Below are 18,269 nucleotides of genomic sequence, written 5' to 3' on the forward strand. Positions count from 1 at the left end.
CCATAAATTTTGGGTGGGCAGAGCTGTTGTGTAAATGTCCTGGCTTTTCGGGCTCGTGATTGGTCTGCCTGTGGAGTCACGCTTTCTTTCAGCTAGGGGGAACCTGGCTTCTCTCTCAGGCGACAGAAGTTGGTGCAGCCTCTTTTGGTGAGCGGGCTCAAGGGCACATTTACGTTGGGACGGCTATCAGGCGGGAGGAAGAGTCCTCACTAAGGCAGGGTCGCCTTCGACTGAGACTTCAGCACCACAGACAGCGGCCCGACGTTCTCTCCGAGAGCGCCGTGGGCTGGGTAGCCAGAGACCCCTAATCCGAGAGTCGCAGCCTCCACCCTAACCTCGTCCCTGCACGCCCTTTTAGGTTCCAGACTGTCGGAGAATGCCATCAAACTCAGCGAGAGAGCCTAATTTGACCAATCAAGGCCTGCCCTCGAGAGAACCAATTGCAGGAGGATGCCCTCGAGATTGAACCAATGAGAGAGCGCGCAGCAGAGAGCACTGCCACGCTGATGGAGAGAACAGGCCAATCATCGCGGCCCGCGCAATCTGGGCGGTGGCGTTGCAGGTCCCCGGGTGGCCCCTCTTGAGTTTGCCGGGGCGACCTGGCTGTCGAACCTAGGGACCCCGAGCGGTGGCTGGTTCCCCGCCTGGTGTCCCTCCCGGCTCCTGTCGGATTGCAAATTGTGCCTGTGCCGTGAGCGGAGCTACTCCTGGGCGCAAAGACCCGGTTGCGGTTTCCATGGAAACTGCTGGCTCTGGCTGCAGCGAAGGGGACTGGGCCCTGGGGGACTTGGGGAGCTCGCGTGGGTGGCCCCAACTGCCGGACTTGCGCATCCTCGCCGATACCTCTGTCCCAGGTTAGAATAAACCCCGATCCAAAGCGTAAAATGAAGCCTAGTTGCGGCCCCGCCCCCACGAGCTGGTGAGGCGCCTAAGGGGCCAATCTGCGCGTGGCGCCACAGGGCTCCCTCGGGCACGTGCTTTGGCTCGCGGCTGCGGTCCCCGGGGTCACGTGGCTGCGGCCACCAGGGCCCACGCAGCTTGCGCGCCACCTGGCGGCCGCCGGCCTGGTATCGCTCCCACCTCTTGCTGGCAGCCAGCAGGAGAAGGCGGCGACCTCAGGCATCCTCCTCCGGGAAATGGGGCCAGGGCAGCCTCCCCGCCGCTGCCAGCTCCCCTCCCCAACGAGGCTTCCTGTTCCAGGAACACGCCGAGCCGTTCTACCTCGGGGCTTTGGCACTGGCTGTTCCTTCGGCCTGGGATTTGCCTCCTCCAGCTCTCTTCAGGGATGGAACCTCTTTGTCATTCTGGACTATGCTCAAATGCCACCATCTCAGGGAGGTCCTCTCTGACCACCGACTTAAACAGCGCCTCCAGAAACTAACATATCACCCTATCTCCTGCACGGCACTTGTCAACAGCTGTAGATGTCTTACATAGGTGTTTACTGAACATCTCCCCAACCGGTCCCTGAGCTCTCGGAGGGTGGGGAATTAGTATTCCATGAGGGATTAGGAGTGGGCATCAAGATCCTGAGTCCCAGGAGATGTCCGGTGGCCTCCCGTTTCCCAACCTCCCACCCTCTGACCCCGTGAGACGGAGTGTTCGGGGTTTCCAGGCCCAGATAGCCGAGGCAGTGCAGAGGCTGTCAGGAAAGGGGCATCACCGCCTGCCTTAGCCTCGCTCAGGAAGGGACCAGGTTGGAGACAGAGGGGCCCAGCTCCCCAAATCATCCAGGCCTAGGGGAAGGGCATCTCCTTTCTCGCTCTTTAATCTCGCTCTGCTCTCTTGACACAGTTCTGGCAGTGCAACCCCAGGCGCCACCTCCAGAGATAGGGCGGGGTTGGAGGGGGCCCAGCCCCAGGGCAGAGCAGGGGCGCCTCCTTCCGGCCCGCGGTCCGGGAGGCCCCCGCGGCTGTCTGGGCCCCATCAAGCCCAGGCGTGGTGTCCGAGTGGACGAATAAATAGGGGCGGTCAGTGGTTGGATGGGTCAGGCTGGCTTGTGGTCCGGGTGGCTTTTGAGCGTGTGGAACTTGACGCTGTCCAGCTTCTCGAAGCGCTTCCCGCAGCGCTCGCACGTGAAGTTGTACTGCACCTCGGCCGTGTGCTTCTTCATGTGCCAGTTGAGCGACGCGCGCTGCCGGCACTGGTAGCCGCAGATCTCGCACCTGCGGGGGGGGGGGGGGGCCGGGGCGAGCGACGCCGGGTCGGGGTCAGACTGGGGCGGAGCCGCCTTTGGAGGCGGGCCCCAAGTTACGAGGACCGAGCCGGCCCCAGAAAGAGGAGGTGCCATCCGGGATGCGAGCGCACGTGGAACTGGGCAAGGCAACCCGAGGGGTAGACCCGCCCTCTGCCGGCCCGGGCCCAGACCCCCTCCCTCCCAGCGCCCTCGCAGGAAGCCCGTCACTCACTGCAGGGGCGTCTCCCCGGTGTGGGTGCGCCGGTGCACCTCCAGGTGGTTCTTCCTCTTGAAGGACTTGCCGCAGGTTTCGCAGGTGAACTCACGGACACCTGGGGGAGAGGCGGGGCTGAGCGCGCCGCCGTTGGGGGCGGGGGCTAAAGGGCGCCGCCCAAACCGGGTAGAGCGTGGTCTCCCGGACGTAGGGGCGCGAGCGACCCAAACCCCACAGCTTCTGAGAGCCAACGCTTGACTATAGAAACGAGGGCGGCTAATACGGAGGGCAGCTTACAGCCCAAGGTGATGCTTAGAATGTGCGGGGTAAGGCCACGGGCAGAGCTGGAAATGTGAACTCGACTCCCTGGGAGGCACCGTGTGCAAACTGCCAAGCCTAAGCGGGTCTGAACTTGACCCCAATATTTGAACTTTGGGGCGACTTCACACACAAATCCAAAGTTCCTGCCGCTCGAAAAATCTGAAACCATGCCCTCCCACTGGACAGAGGCAACACAGCTCCCCACTGAGTCCGCAGCCCACACCGTGGGTGGCAGTCCTGTGCCTGGGGACTCCTGACCCCACCCTAAACCTGAGGCCCAGGACCCCATGCCCCGTGCTGCCAGCCCCACCCCGGGCCTGACCTGAATGGATGATCATGTGCCGCCGCAGGTGGTTGGATAAATAGAACTTCTTGCCGCAGCCAGGGTGTGGACACACTTTGGTCTTCCCTTTCCGGTGCACAAGATTGACATGGTTCTGCAGGCAAGAGGGGTGGAGCGGGGCTGTGGGTGCCAGGGGCCACCTCCAGGGCTCCCCAGGGTGGGGACAGAGAAGGGGAGCTGGGAGGCAGGCTGGGGCCAGCCCCCCTGGAGGAAGATGGGTGCCCCTGCCCTTGGGAGGGACTCCCAGCTCTGAGCAGGGACCCCCGAGCACAACTGGAATCTACCGCCACTTCACTGTGCACCTGCTGCAGCCAGGGCCTGGGCTGGGGCATCAGTCAGCCTTGTCATAACCCTGTGCTGGGGCCCCGCCCTTTGCCCACTTTGTGGATGGGGGATGAGGCTCCAGAGGCTTCCAGTTTGGCGTGGGTCTCACAGGTGGGCAGGGGAAGGGCTGGACTGGATTCCAGGGTGAACTCCCACAGTAGGCTTTGCCATGGAGCTCTGCTGTCTCCACGGCCTGGAGCAGGCAGCCACCTCGCTCTCCCCGCCCCCCACCCCGAGTCATTCATTCCTTTGTTCTTTTATTCTTTAACTCACCCCTGCGGCACCCCTGCAGCTCCAAGTGCCCGGCACCACCGGGCCTGGCACCTGGTGGGTGCTCGATACATGCTTAATGAAAACGAAACTCGGCAAATGCAAAGGGCCACTGGTGCCGCCTCCTGCCACCAGTGGGAACGTGACGAGACCCTGGCTCTGCCCTTGGGACGTCCTGTCCAGGCTCCAGAGGACAAACTACAGGCGTGTCCTGGTGGTGCGGTCATCCGGGGCTCAAAGGCCCCACCCGCCCTGGGGGACTAGGGTGGGCTTCCTGGGGGAGGGGCATCCTGAGCCGAGAAGGTGGCCTGGGTAAAGGCAGGAGGAGTTGAGAGGCTGGTTGAGAAGGCAGGACAAGTCACTGGAGAGCAGGAGGGGAAGGCGGCGAGGTGACGCCTGGTGCCCTGTGGCTGAGGCAGGGTCGGTGAGAAGCTGCTGAGAGACAGCCGCGTGGGAGGCAGGCCAGTGGCACCTGGCGGGGCCAAGCGGCGCCCTCCACGAGCCACACTGCCCGGACGCCAGCACACAGGCGGCGGGAAACAGAGGCGGGCCCAGCTCGGCCAGCTCGGGTGGCGGCCTCACCTGGAAACTGCTGAGGGCCACATAGACCTGGCTGCAGCCCTCGTAGGGGCAGTGGAACATCTCTAGCAGGCCGTCGGCATCCATCACCCGAGTGCGCTTGCTCCGCCGCCTCCTGGAGGGGAAGGGGCCCATGGCATCAGGGCTCCCACGCCAGGCAGGCTGTGGGCCCGTCGGCTGCTCCTCGTCCCAGCCCCCAGCTGCCCGGGCACCCACTTCTCGGGCTCCTTGGGGATCTCATAGATGATGGCCGACATGTCACTGCCGTCCAGCTCCTCCCCATCTGCCTCGGCTTCGGGCTCTGCGCTCTCGGGCGCTGCCGCCGCCAGCTCTGGGGCCACGGGCTCCTCCTTCTCCTCCTCCTTGAGCACATACAGGTCCTCCTTCTCTACGGGGGGAGGTGGACACAGGGCGGGTGTCCGTGGAGGGCCTGCGTGGCGGAGGAGTGGGCTCCGGGGCCACTCCTCCCCACTCCCCCCACCTCCCAGAGACCGCGGCAGCCCCCCTGGACCGGCGCGGCCCCCAGACCTTTCTTGGTCTCGATGCCTGCCACGGCGGCAGGGTCCATGGTGCTGGGCTGGCTGCCCTCGGGCTCCGTCTGGGTGTAGGCTGCTACGCCCTCCATCACGGCACAGGGCACTTCGTCCCCCAGGCCCCCGCCGGGGGCACCGCTGCCTGCTGCCACGTTGAGGTGGATGCCCTCGGCCGTGAGGGCGTCGTAGCCGGGGCCTGCGATGATGATCACCTGCGAGCCGGGCACCATGCCTGGCACGGGACAGCTGGCCACCACCTCGCCCAGCGCCTCCTGGGGCACGTTCTCAAAGAGGGTGCCGGGGCCCGGGCCCACTTGCACGGGCACCGGCACACACACCACCGTCTCCAGGGCTTCGGGCCCACTGCCCGCCGGGTTGGGGCACAGCGGGGCGCCCTGCTCCGCCAGGCTCTCCACGTGGTGGACGTCGAAGGGGATGTGCACGCCCTCCTGAGTGATGAGCCCGCTGCTGCCCGCCGGGCTGGAGGGGGTCACCGCCGCCGCCGCCACGGCCGCTCCCTTGGCCGGCGGGCCCTCGGGGGGCTCCTCCGAGTCAGAACCGGAGCCGGAACTAGAAGGGTCGGAGCTGCTGGCCGCCAGGCCATTGCCCACTGTGGCGACAGAGGAAAGGAGACAGTTACGGTAGCAACAGTGGCAGCAGCGGAGGCGTATGCTGAGTGCTTACGACGGGCTGGGCACGGTCACCCCCTCAGTGCCACAAACATCGGTCACTTCTCAGTCCCCCCCCCCCCCCCCCCCCCCGCTCCCCCACCTCTGCTCCTCAGAGACACTCCCCTCCCTCGGCCTCCAGACCCGAATGCTGGCTTCCTGGCCCCTCCCTGGGGGTTCCTGCCCAGCCTCTTCAGCTCCCGCAGGCCTGGGAGGTTCCGCGCTTCGCTCGCCCCAGGGTTTCAGCCAGCCTGATGGTGTTAAACTGACCTCATCCTGACACCAACTCGTTTTGGGTTCTGACACTTATCTACCTGGAGAGAGTGTCGGATCCCACAGGCTAAGGGCTCAGGTCCCACAAGACTGCTCGCCCCCACTGCAGACGCCGGCTGCAGGCCGAAGGCCATTGTAATTCTGGCCATAAATGGCGGGTTTCTACGACAGCCTCTTCGGGTTCGATAATTTGCTAGAACAATTCATAGAACTCAGGCCAGTGCTTTACTTACTGACTACAGTTTTTTGGTTTTGGGGTGGTTTTTTTTTTTTCTTTTTTTTTTTTTTTTGAGAAAGAGAGTGTGTGCTTGAGCGGGGGAGGGGCAGAGGGCGAGGGAGAGAGAGAATCTTACTTCATGCTCAGTGCAGAACCCGATGCGGGGCTCCCTCCCACTACCGTGAGATCATGACCTGAGCCGAAATCAAGAGTCGGACGCTTAACCGACTGAGCTGCCCAAGTGCCCCAACTGACGACTACACTTTTATCATAAAAGATGCAACACAGCAAACAGTCAGATGGAAGAGAAGCGTAGGGTGAGGTGCAGGGGCTGCTGGGGTGGGAGCTATCATGCTCTCTCTGGACCTGCCACCCTCCTAGAACCTCAAGGTGTTTACCAACCCGCAAGCTCCCTGGATCTTGTTACTTAAGAGTTTTTGTAACCCAGTCTCCAGCCCCAGTCTGCTGCCTGGGAGTCAGGGGTGGGGCTGAGAGTCCCCCCTCTAATCATGTGTTTGGTCTTTCTGGTGACCAGTCCCCATCCTGAAGCTCTCTAGGGGACCCTGCCTGAGTCACCTCATTAGCATAGACTCAGGCGTGATCCAAAGGGGCTCCTTATGAAAAGGGCTCTTCACAAACAATGAAAAATATTCCCATCACTCAGGCAATTCCAAGGGCTGTAGGAGTTCTGTGCCAGGAACCGGGGACCTATTTTCATTATACTGCCGCCACCCATACCCCGATGCCTCCATGTGGACAGCTGCCGCCTGGACCTCCTGTGGGGGCTGGGGGCTCTTCCATCCCGCCGCCTCCTCTGCTGCCCCCCAGTGTAGGTCATGTATTTAGGGACCCTAGGCAGTCTCCTGCCTCAGGGCCTTTGCATTTGCTCTTTGCTCTGCCTGAACACTCTTCTCTCAGACACCTGCGTGGGCTCCCTCTCCCCCACCTCCATCAGACCCTTTAAGAAAATGGTATTTATTCAGGAAGGCCTCTGACCACCTTGTCTTAAATATCACTTTTTTCTCTCCTTTATTTTTCCCCAAAATATCACCTTCCACCGTACTCCAGATTTTATTTTTTTAATAAAAAAAATTTTTTTAACATCTATTTATGTTTGAGAGGGAAAGAGACAGTGCAAACGGGAGAGAAGCAGAGAGAGAGAGGGAGACACAGAATAGGAAGCAGGCTCCAGGCTCCGAGCTGTCAGCACCGAGTCCAATGTGGGGCTCAAACCCACAAGCCGTGAGATCGTGACCTGAGCCGAAGTCGGACGCTTAACCGACTGAGCCACCCAGGAACCTCCACTGTACTCTAGATTTTAATGGTCTATCTTGTTTACTGTCTGCTTCCCCTCTAGATCGTAAGCTCCATAACCACTGGGGTCCCTGTGCACAGGCCCCAGTGCCCAGAAGGCCGCCTAGCACACACTGAGCACATGTTTGTAGAAATGAATGAATCTCAAACCGACACCGTGATGAAGGCCAAGGCGACCGACATCTCACCCAGGTATTTCGTGCTAAAGCCCACACACAGGGAGACTGGGGACAGAAAAAGCCAATTGTTGGGGCATCTGGGTGGCTCAGTCGGTTAAGCGTCCAACTCTTGGTTTCGGCCCAGGTCATGATCTCACGGCTTCATGGGTCGACTTCGAGAGTCACGGGTCACGGCTTCGAGAGTTCGAGTCCCACATCAGGCTCTGTGCTGACAGCACGGACCCTGCTTGGGATTCTCTCGATTTCCCTGTCTCACTGCCCCTCCCCCACTCATGCTGTCTCTGTCTCTCTCAAAATAAATAGACTTAAAAAAAAAAAAAAAAGAGAGAGAGAGCGAGAGAAAGAAAAACTCAATAGCTGACCCTGACGTTCCACACTCCCGCAGAGTCGGGCACACTGTCCGGGGACCACGTGTCCTACACTCCCAGGGGGTCAGACGGAGCACGCAGGCTCTGGAGCCAGACTTCGGGGGTGGGATCTTGGCGCCCACCCCTCCAGCTGTGTGGATGTGGGGGCCTTATGGAACCTGTGTGGGCCTGGGGATAACTCGGCACCTACTCTAGGGGCTGTTTGGGGTATTTAGTGAGTAAATATATGTAAAGGGCCTAGGACAGTACCAGGCTCAGAGTAAGCACCCTATCAATGTTTCTATTATCATTCTTATCATAACGCCCCATCCCTGACTCACGGCCCTGGGATAGCAGGGGTGGGGTAGGGGGATTGGCCCCTCCTTGTAACACCCTGTAATCTACAGGGTGAGCTGAGCTCCCTGGCCCCACCCTAAAGCGAGGGGCAGTCACCTAGTCAGTTGGGGGCTCGGCCAGGGTGTGTGCCTGCATCCCCAACTGCAGTGTCCAGCTGTGAAGGCCAGACTGGACCTCTCCCCACTTGACCATGACCTTGGTCACAGAAGTGGCTGTGCACCCCCTGGCTTCTCCAAGTCCTGCAGGAGGTCCTCTTACTGAGAAGTGGCAGGGCCACCCCAGGCAGGGAGCTGATAAGGGTGCTGCTGAGGGAACAGGGCTGGGACAGGGACACAGCCCCCCTCCCTTCACAGCGCCCCCCTCCCCCGCAGCCATGGCAGGCCCGGCCAAGGATCCCCGCACTCATTCCTGAGAGCCAGATCCACCAGCCACCGGTGTCAGAGTTGGGTGGGGGCGCAAGGGGGCTCCTCTGGGTGCCATCCCCGTCCCGGCGGACCCATCACCAGGGAGGTCGGTCACATTAGTCCCAGGGCCTTGGTGTCCTCAACTGCCAAGTGGGGCTAACGAAGAGCTGTAGGGAGGACTGAGCGTGGTCGGGGGCGGGACCCGGAGTGGGGAGACGATGGCCGAGGGGCCGGCCGCGTGGCGGGGTCTGGCGGACGCACACGGGACAGCCGTTGGCCAGGGTGCCCACCTGGAACACCTCTCGCCCACGGCTTCCCCTTGGCCAGCTGGGATGCCACCTGCTCCGAGATTCCTGCCAGCACGGGCTCAGCCCCGGTGACTGACCTCACCCTCCACCCTGGCAGGGCGCCTGGCGGTGAGCCCCGTGCTCCTGAGCCCGAGGCTGAAGCCGAGCTCGAGGCAGGCGGGCAGCTCCTCACCACCCACCAGGGCCAACTGGGCCTTCGTAACTGAGTCCCTCCCACTCCCACTGTCAGCTCAGGACGTGTGACCCACAGAGCATGGCAAGAGAGGGTGGGACAGTGAGAGACGCGCAGGGCAGTGGGGGGAGAAACAGATGGGGGGGGAAGGGAGTCGGGGAGACAGGGAGAGACTGGGGGGGGCAGGGAAAAGGCAGGAAACAGAAGGGAGAGGAGGAAACAGAAAAGATGGGCAACAGAGGGAGGGGGAACAAGAGAGAGCTCAAGAGCCGAGAATGGGGAGGGAGGAGGAGAACCGGGCAGACAGGCGGCGAGAAGAGGAGGCTGGGAGAGACCGCCCAGGACCGAAAGAGAAAGGGCCACAGACAACAGAGGAGGAGGGAGAGGCCGGGCGAGCACCCAGGCCTGAGGCCCGGCACCCACCCCTCCCTCCAGCCGCTGAGCCAGGTGTCCCGCACCCCAGCCCGGGCCCTGCCTGCCACCGGCCTTGAGCACGGGTGGGCCAAGCCCTCGCAGGTGTCCCCTGGAAGACGGGGGCCGCCTCCCCGCTCCAGAAGGACAGGAAGAGTGCAGACCAGCCTGCCGGGGCCGGGCTCCGTCCCTGAAGCCGGCGCCCGTGCCTTTCTCGTCACTGTGAGGCTTCCGGTGCTGGCCTGAGGCTGACAAGACCCACGAGAGGGCCGGGGGTCCGGGGTGACCCCCCCATAAGGAGCCGTGGAGCCCTCACACCCTGGAGGCCGGCGGGCGCCCCCCCCACCCCCCCCACCCCCGCCCCAGACCCACCTTTGTCGCTGTCGGCGTCTGAATCACTGAGTGGCTTCAGGGGCGAGTGCAGGTCTTGGAAGTAGCGGTGGCCGGCCTCGCACTGCCACACGGCTGTGGTGTACAGGCCGAAGGTGGGGTCCAGCTCGGCCAGGTGCGGCTCGTACGGGCAGCGGTGCTTGTGGTCCTCGTACCAGATCACCACGTTCTTCAGGCAGTTCACGTTGCGTCGCCTCCCTGCGCACGCGTGGCAGGGCCCCGGGGTCAGGGGTGGCGCTTGTCCCTCCGAGGGCCTCGGAACACCCCGGCCTTACGGCACCCGGTGGGGGCGGGGCTGAGACACCTTCCCGAGCCCCGTCCGGGCCCGTCCCCGGGTTCACAGATGGAGAAACGGGCTCCGGGAGGTGCCACACCCTCTGCTGGTAACAGAGGCGGGCCAGGCTGTCCTCACCGAATAAGCGAAATCACATAAACGATGGAGCCTGGCACGTAGTAGGTGCGCAGTAGTTATTAGCTGCCTGTTGTTAACAGAATCATCCTCATCAGCGTCTTTGGCCTGGCCCAGCAGAGCCCCTCTGCCCTGGTCTCCCTGCTCCCACATTTGTCTACTTCGCCCGCGGCGGACAGAAGGCCCCTGCTGCAAGCACTTGGAGTCAGGCCATGCCCCTCCTCTGCCCAGAACCCACCAGGGCTCCCCCTGGCTGGGGGTAAAAGCCAAGTCCTCCCCCCACCCGCCAGGCCCCGAATGTTCTGCCCCATCGCCTCCCGTCCTTCCCCTTGATCACTTTATTCCAGCCTCATGGCCTCCTCCCTGTTCCTGAAACGAGCAGGGTACGGTCCTGCCTCAGGGCCTTTGCACAGACTGTGTCTTCTTCTTCCAGATAACTGCCTTGCCCTCCCCCTCTCAGGTCTTTCCCTCGGTCTGCCACCCCTTCCCCACGGTCCTTCCAGCTGACCTGACTTGCTGCCCTTTCTCTCCAGGTAGCACCTAGATACCGTCTGTGGTTATCTGTTTCCGTGTTTCTGTCTTCCCTAATAGAATGTCAGCTCCCCAAGGGCAGGGACGCTATCTGTGTTGTTCCTCCTGTATCCCCAATGCCTACGTAGGGCCTGGTGCATAGTAGATGCTCAGCAAATGTTTGCTGGATGAGTAAATGCTTCAAGGAGGTGGGCCCAGGGGGAGCTAGACCGTGCGATTCAAATCCTGACTGCCACATCAGAGCTAGGTGGCTCCAGGCAAGCGACTTGGCTTCTCTGACCCTCACCTGCCCTTTCTGGGTCAGGGAGAATAATGGTCCCCATTTCTCAAGGACTACCAGAGAGGAGGGAGTGAAGACGTCGGCAGGGCACAGAACAGGGCTGGACACACTATGAATGCCCAAGAAATGGTACCTGTGATATGTGTAATGGTGCCTGTCCTGCAGCCGATGGGGAGGAAAGTGTCCTCCCCGTCTTCCAAGCTGGGACATGAGGAGGCGGCCCAGAAGGGTCCTTGGGCCTAGGGGGGTTGCCTGGGGCCTCCCACCCAGTGACGACCACGGGCAAATAGGGACACCACCAGCAGCAGCCTCTCCAGTCATCTCCCTTCCCACACTTTGGGATAGGGAGGTCACACACTTAGCTTGGCCCATGCCTCTGACAACTGTAACCGCTTTCCAGTGGTGACTTAGCCTTTTGTGTGGGAGCTGGGGATGGCGGAGGCACCCCCACTGGGCACAGCACACGTTCCAGTCCCCTCTGGGACCTTTCCTGCCCCCACCCCTCCCCCCTCCGCAGGCCTGGCTGTGTCCCTGGGCCCGCAGTGCCCCTACCTCCCTGCCATGGCCCCACTGGGCCTGTCCCCTGCCTTCCCATGAGACCATGGGCTACGTGGGGGCACGGCTGGGTCTGTCCTGTCCCGCACAGCCCCTGGCCCGTGGTGCCTGAGCATGAGTGAGGGAACGCACAACAAAGCCTCTTACTCCCAACACCCATCCCATCCCCCCGGCCCCGGCTGAAGCCCTACTTACTTTTCTTCCGCTTTGGCTTTTTGGGGACCTGCTCCCAAGGCTTCCTGTAAGAGAGAGAGGCAGGGGGAGTAAGCACAGGGCCTGTTCTATTTCCCAGGGGTCTCCACTCTCTCCTCCATGGACACCAGCCCTTAAAGGTGGTCTAGCATCACCACGCATTTCACCACGTGGGAGAATGAGGCTCAGAGGAGTGAGGCTGCCTGCCCAGGGGCCCATGGCCGGGGAGCGGAGAAGTCAGAAAAGGGGTACAGAAAGCATGGCACGCGGAATTCTCAGCTGGCCCCACGACTCCCATGCCCGGGGGCACACGCCCTGCAGAATCCTCTGCCCATGAGCGGGCGGCCTGAGTATATGATGGGATACCACCCCCTGGGGCGAGGTGACTTGGAATGAATCAGGAGGAAGCTTTCCCAGGTGGGCCTGACCTAATCAGGGGAACCTTTAAATGGGCCCCGCTGCAGTCAGAGACTGTAGGCTGAGAATATGGCAGGTCCAGGAGGGGCCAGGACCTGAGAACAGCCTCTGGGAGCTGAGAGCAGTCCCGGTCAACAGCCAGCAAGACCGTGGGGACCTCGGCTGTGCAACCCAGGAGGAAATTAAGTCAACCAACGCTCTGAGGGTGTCTGCAAGCGGCTCTTTCCTTAGCTGAGCGTCTAGATGAAGACGCAGCTGGCTGAAACCCTGATTTGGGCCTTGTGAGACCCTGAGCAGAGGATCCAGCTAAAACATGCTGGGCTCCTGACCCACAGAAATGTGACATCATTTGTGATTTTAAGCAACTAAGTCTGTGGTCGTTTGTCACACAACAATAGAAATTTGCGGAGTCGGCCTCAGAACCTGCACTGCCCCATCCGGGGCCCTGCGGATCCTGCCCGCCCCCCCCAACCCCAGGCAGGCTGAGAGCCCTGGGGAGACTGCCAGACCCAGCCAGGAGGGCTGGTACTGCTAGGGACCCTGCCCCCGACCCTCACTGCCCGCTGTATGTAGGCCCCAGCCCAAGGTGCTGCCCCCTCTATCAGTCCAGCCCCGGGGAGCCAGCTCAGGTCCAGACGCCCTGGCCATCACGCCCACCCGCCTCTGGGGCCTTCCCCACTTTGGCTGGGGCCCAGCACCCTAACTGCTGTGTGCCCCAGTGACCAAGGCGTCAGGGAGCCCTGGGCAAGGCCGGGCCCAAACCCACCCCCCCTGCCCCAAGGCCTCCCACACCAGGAAGGCCGCCAAGACTGCCAGGTGGGATCCTGACCCCCTATAGGCTGCTTGGCCGTGGCCCAGCACTGGGTCTACGTGTGCTGAGGGCGGGTGCTTTGGAGTAATCTCCCCTGGACCCACTAGGGGCCTTCACCCGCCTTCCTGACACCACGCTTCTGGGTCTGCCCACACACTCTGGCTACTTCCTCATCCTCCCTTCTCTACACTGCAGGGGGAGGCCCCGAGACCCTGCGTGACCTTGCCTCCCCGTGCCTCAGTTTCCCCATCTGTAGCATGGGATCGTAACAGTACCTGCCTCGTGGGGCTGGCATGAGGTTACGCGCACTGGAAGAGCCTGGTGTAGCCCCTCGGACTGGGTAACCGCTCAGCATAGCGATGGTCTCACCGTGACCATCAGCGTTATCACAGCGTCTGGCCCTGGAGCGCCAGCCTCCCTGCCACGGCCCAGACCCTGCTCTCACCGCAAATGTCCTGACAGCCAGTCCAAAGTCTCTTGTCAGCTTCCCCACCCGCCCCATCTGACCCCGTCCAGCCTGATGACAATTCTCAGTCCCCACACCCCACGTCTGGTCCGAGGACAGCTCCCCAGGCTTTGCCCTTGTCCCAGCCTCTGCACCCCCCCGCCCCGCCCCATCCCAGATGCCCTCCACCCCCTCCCATGACTCTCCCCTCCCTTCCCCTCCCCTGCCCTCCAAGGGGGCAGGCCGGCCACCCAGATCCTCACCCAAACCCAAGTCCAAATGCCCACGGCCCCCTCCCCGCACTCACAGCCTCGCCGTGACTGGGGTGCTGGGAACGCCACTTAGTGGTGGGGACAGGCTCGGGTGTCAGTCAGATCTGAGTCCGAGTCTCATCTCTGCTGTCGACTAGCTGTGTGACCGCGAGTGGGTCTCGTCCCCTCTGAGCCTCAGTGTCCCCACCTGCGAAGTGGGGAAAACAGAGGTGCCTCTCACACTGAGCCGCTGTGGGGATTCAATGGGGCCAGACTATGTTCCTTCTCCCCCAAACTGCCGTCCCTCCCTTTGCCCGCTCCTCCGTGTTCTACTGCCTACGCGACGCCCTGTAGAGGCCACCTGCGCGTGAGGACAGTTGTGCCCAGTAGCTCTCCTCCGCTCTCCTCTGCCATTTGCTTTCACACTTGACCCCTCATCCCCACCCGTGTCCAAACACACCACCAGTTCCACCCCGGACTTAAATAATCTTGAGCCCCCTCTCTGCCAACTTCTGCCCATTCCCCTGCCCCCCGCTTCGGAGCCGTCTATGTGCGTGCAGTCTTCCTGTCTTCTCCCCCATCTCCCTTGAACCCCTCCGTTCAGGGTTTTCTCCCCCAAGCCACAAACTGCCCCGTTCCAGCCGCCTGCGGATCCTTCCAGGGGCCTCCAGCACGCTGCCCCGCCGGGTCCTCCACGCGCCTCCAGGCCTCTGCTCCTCCCCCGTGACCCTGACTTCTCTAAGCGCAGACAGCGAAAGCGGGGCTCAGACCTGCGTGTCTCCCCACTCGCCCTTGGCAACCTCTGTCACCAGGCCATCACGGCGCTGTGGGTCCCAAATCCGGATCTCCCACCCGGCCCTCTCCTGACCGCACCCCCACCACCAGCCCTCCCTGACACTACGTGCAGGGGTCCCCAGACATCTCACACGGGAGCCGTCCTATGGTCCCGTGACCTGCCCTCTCTCAGTTAACGGCACCTGCAACTTTCCAGGTGCTCGGGTCCAAACCTGGGGCATCTCGCGTCTCCGCACCTATCGGCAAACCCTGTTGGCTCTAATTCTAACCACTTCCCTCCACCACTGCATGGCCCCGCCTGGGCCCGGCCCTGTCAGGACTCACCCGGACCAAGGTGGTCGCCTCGACATAGGAACACAGCCTCAACGTGGGGGTCAGCGGGATTCTTTGGATTGTCTTGTTAACAGTTTAAGATGTAAAAGGAGAAATTCCCACACATACAAAGCTAGAGAGAAGACTGAACCTCCTCGAGCCCCTCACCAGCCAAGGTCCGAGGACCCTCGACGGCAGCCAATTCTCAGCCAACCTCGCATTTCACCCAATCCTCCTGCCCCACAGCCCCTAGGGAGTGCCTCTGTTAAATTTTTTTTTTTTCAACATTTATTTATTTTGGGGACAGAGAGAGACAGAGCATGAACGGGGGAGGGGCAGAGAGAGAGGGAAACACAGAATCGGAAGCAGGCTCCAGGCTCCGAGCCATCAGCCCAGAGCCTGACGCGGGGCTCGAACTTGCAGACCGCAAGATCGTGACCTGGCTGAAGTCGGACGCTTAACCGACTGCGCCACCCAGGCGCCCCGGGAGTGCCTCTGTTAAAACACAAGCCAGGTATGTGACCTCTTTGTCCAAAATTCTGTACTTAACAAAAGCAAAAAATCCTATCAGGCCCCCTACTTCACCGAGAGGAAAAGCCAGAGTTCTCCATGCCGTCCACAAGGCTCTGTCAACTTCCTGTCCTCACTTTCCCCACTTTTCATCTTCTCGTCGCACTCCAGCCACATGGGCCGGCCCGCTGCCCCATGTACACGCCAGGCCGGGTCCTGCCTCAGGGCCTTTGCACTGGCCAATCCTTTTTCCTCATTCTTCCCCCAGGTATCTGCATAGGTCTCCCTGGCTCCTTCATGAATGCCGTCCTCTCACTGTGGCCCAGCCTAACACCCTAGTTAAACCTCCAGCACACACACCGCCCCCCTCCCTGTTTCACTTTTGTTTTTTCCATGGCCCCTATCGATCTCTCACAACCTCCACAATTTAGCAAATTATAGTAATAGAATTTAGTATTTATAGTATAGTAATGTAATTTAGAATTATAAATAATAGTAAACATGTAGTAAGTACAGTGTGCCCTCTGCCCTTTAAATGGCAGCTCCGGGGGCGCCTTGGGTGGCTCAGTCGGTTAGGTGTCTGACTTTGGCTCAGGTCACGATCTCACGGCTCTTGAGTTTGAGCCCTGCGTCGGGCTCTGTGCTGACAGCTCGGAGCCTGGAGGCTGCTTCAGATTTTGGGCCTCCCCCTCTGCCCCTCCCCCGTGCATTCTCTCTCTCTCTCTCTCTCTCTCTCAAATAAACATTAAAAAAACATTTTTAACTGGCAGTTCCATCAGGCAGTGATTTTTTTGTGTGTTGTTCCTTTCTGCACCCTCCGCACCTCTGCAAGTGTCTGGCACATAGTAGATACTGAATAAACATCCCTTAAACGAATGACACCAGCGACTCCACGACTGACCATTGTTTCCCTTTTCCCACTGGTCGCTAGGAAGCTCTGAGGCAAATTCATGGCCTCTTCTCCATTCCCACTTCTTCGTATCTTTGACCTCTGGTCAGGCTTTTAACTTAACATGCCACAAAAGTGCCCTCTGTCGTGTCCCCTGTGACTTAGGCCTCAATCCAATAGCACTGATCCTGGCCCCCCTGTATCCCTCTTTTTCCTTTCTCTTTTCATCCCAGTTCTCATTTCTGCCTTCTGGTCCATGTTTACAGAGTCTTGAACCGAAATCCTTCCAGGGAGAAGGCAGTTACAAATAAGTGAGCAGACAAAGTAACGGGCCCCCTATCTCTGGCCATGTCCATTCCCCACAGGACACCCCTCACTCAGGTTATTGTATCTTTTCGACTACCCACGTGTCCCAGGGCCCGGTCTTTGTCAGGCACTGCCTGGGCTGTCTCTGTGTCCAGGCCCCAGTCCTGCATGACTTACACAAACCAAGCTACTGCAAATAGCACTTTCAGCTTAGGGACCTTCAAGGGCTCCCTCTGGCCAGTGGTCCCCAGCTCCACCTGCACATGTCTCCCTGGAAGCTTTGCAGAAAAAAAATACAAGGTCTGCAACCCCGCTCAGACTAACTGAATCAGAAACTCCAATAATGCAACATGAGCTTGAGTTTTTGAAATGCCCAGCATTTCCTGCTCCACTCTGGGGCATATAAACCAGTCTGCCACCCAGGGAGGGCGTGGATGCAATTCAGAAGGATCTGGTGGATTCTTGGCCATCAGAGTCTTCCCCTAGGGAAACATGCCAATGTATGCAAACAAAAACCAGGGCACTGCAAGGATTCTGTCGCGGCACTGCTTGTGACAGCGAACAAGTATCATTATAACGACTAATACTTGAGGTGCTCACTATGTGCCAACCATGTTCTAAGCCTTTTGTTGTATTTTAACTCATTTAGTCGTCACACCGACCTATAAAGCAGGAAGGGAAAAATTCCATCCACACCGCTCCTTCTCAAGATGGAGATTCCGCAAAGACCTCTGCCCTCTACCTGAGCCGCTAACTTGGGGCTTCCTCTTCACCTGAGTCTCTATGGGTTAAGGTGCTCCCCAGGAGCCAAGACGTTTAGAGAATGAGATCTGGATCGTGAGGAGTCTTGCCATATCTGGGGTGGAAGGTTGTGGGAATGAGGCCACACACAGTCTCAGATGGAGTGCCAGAACCTTATACGGGACAGGGACACCCCCAGGGTGTCCAGTCACAGTCTCAGACTACAACCTAAGGGTTTTAGAGAATGAGGCTTGTGCGATCCCAAGGACCAGCAGGGAAGAAGGGGCATTAAGGCCTCAGGAGGCGGGGCCGCCCCTCCGGGGACTGGGCAGTTAGAACGCTTGGAGGTGGGCTCTGTACTAGGATTGGGCAGCCAGAAATCTAACGGGAGGGGCCAAGCGTAAGGAGGCGGGTCGAGAGGTTGGGCGCATCCCAGGATTGGGCAGTCGGAAAGGCGGGAGGCGGGGCCGCGAGCCAGCAGCGTCCCAGGACCGGCGGTAGGAGACCCCGGCCGGCAGCCCGGACACTGGGCGGGGCTCACAGGTGCCGTGGGCGGGGCCGTGGACAGAGGGGGCGGGACCACGCTCGGCGGGGAATGGGGGCGTCTCCTCCCTCGCTCGCTCCCTCCCTCCCTGGGGCCGGGCCCCCTCACCCGTGGCGGCCGCTACGCTGGCCGCGCTCCAGCGAGATGAGATAGGCTGCGAGCTTGGCGTCGCTCCAGCCGCTGCGGCGCCGCAGGTCCACCCAGGGCCCGTGCGCCTCGCCCAGGTACACACGCCGCACGTCGTACTTCTTCCGGGACTCGAGCCGCCGCCGGGCTCGGTCCGATTCCGTGAGCCGCGGCCGACCCCGCGCCTTGCGGCCCGCCGCGCCCTCCTCGGCCGCCGCCTCCCCGCCTGCGCCCGCCTCAGCCTCCGCCTCCGCCTCGGGCTCCGGCGCCCGCTCCGCCATCCCCCCCTCCCTGGTTACCAACCTCCCCCGTTGTTAGGAGCCCGGCCGGAAGTGGCGCGCATCTTCCGCGCCGA

At 61.1% G+C, this 18,269-nt stretch overlaps 1 protein-coding gene across 2 annotated transcripts; it reads right to left on the reverse strand.

The window, feature by feature from the left end:
- Positions 1 to 1,750: 1,750 nt before the first annotated feature.
- On the reverse strand, positions 1,751 to 18,210 carry ZNF653 (zinc finger protein 653). Of its 2 annotated transcripts, XM_043586620.1 has the most exons (9): positions 17,897 to 18,210; positions 11,771 to 11,814; positions 9,783 to 9,998; positions 4,756 to 5,370; positions 4,444 to 4,615; positions 4,231 to 4,342; positions 3,034 to 3,148; positions 2,409 to 2,508; positions 1,751 to 2,165 (listed from the first exon to the last, which is right to left on the reverse strand). In XM_043586620.1, exons 1-9 carry the CDS (start codon positions 18,193 to 18,195, stop codon positions 1,988 to 1,990), a joined length of 1,851 nt encoding a protein of 616 aa, XP_043442555.1. In that variant the 5' UTR covers positions 18,196 to 18,210; the 3' UTR covers positions 1,751 to 1,987. The 2 variants fall into 2 exon arrangements, with proteins under 2 accessions (XP_043442555.1, XP_043442556.1); XM_043586621.1 differs by lacking the exons at positions 1,751 to 2,165; positions 2,409 to 2,508 and having other exon boundaries at positions 3,118 to 4,080.
- Positions 18,211 to 18,269: the final 59 nt, after the last annotated feature.

Source organism: Prionailurus bengalensis, chromosome A2, assembly GCF_016509475.1.
Source record: "Prionailurus bengalensis isolate Pbe53 chromosome A2, Fcat_Pben_1.1_paternal_pri, whole genome shotgun sequence".
NCBI classification, from domain to species: Eukaryota; Metazoa; Chordata; class Mammalia; order Carnivora; family Felidae; genus Prionailurus; species Prionailurus bengalensis.

Excerpts from the sequence above, each read along its gene's own strand:
- ZNF653 (XM_043586620.1), bottom strand. The coding sequence starts at position 18,195 with ATGGCGGAGCGGGCGCCGGAGCCCGAGGCGGAGGCGGAGGCTGAGGCG. Across the intron at positions 9,999-11,770 it reads AAAGCCAAAGCGGAAGAAAA|GGAGGCGACGCAACGTGAAC; the intron begins GTAAGTAGGGCT and ends ACGCGTGCGCAG. Across the intron at positions 3,149-4,230 it reads TGGCCCTCAGCAGTTTCCAG|AACCATGTCAATCTTGTGCA; the intron begins GTGAGGCCGCCA and ends TCTTGCCTGCAG.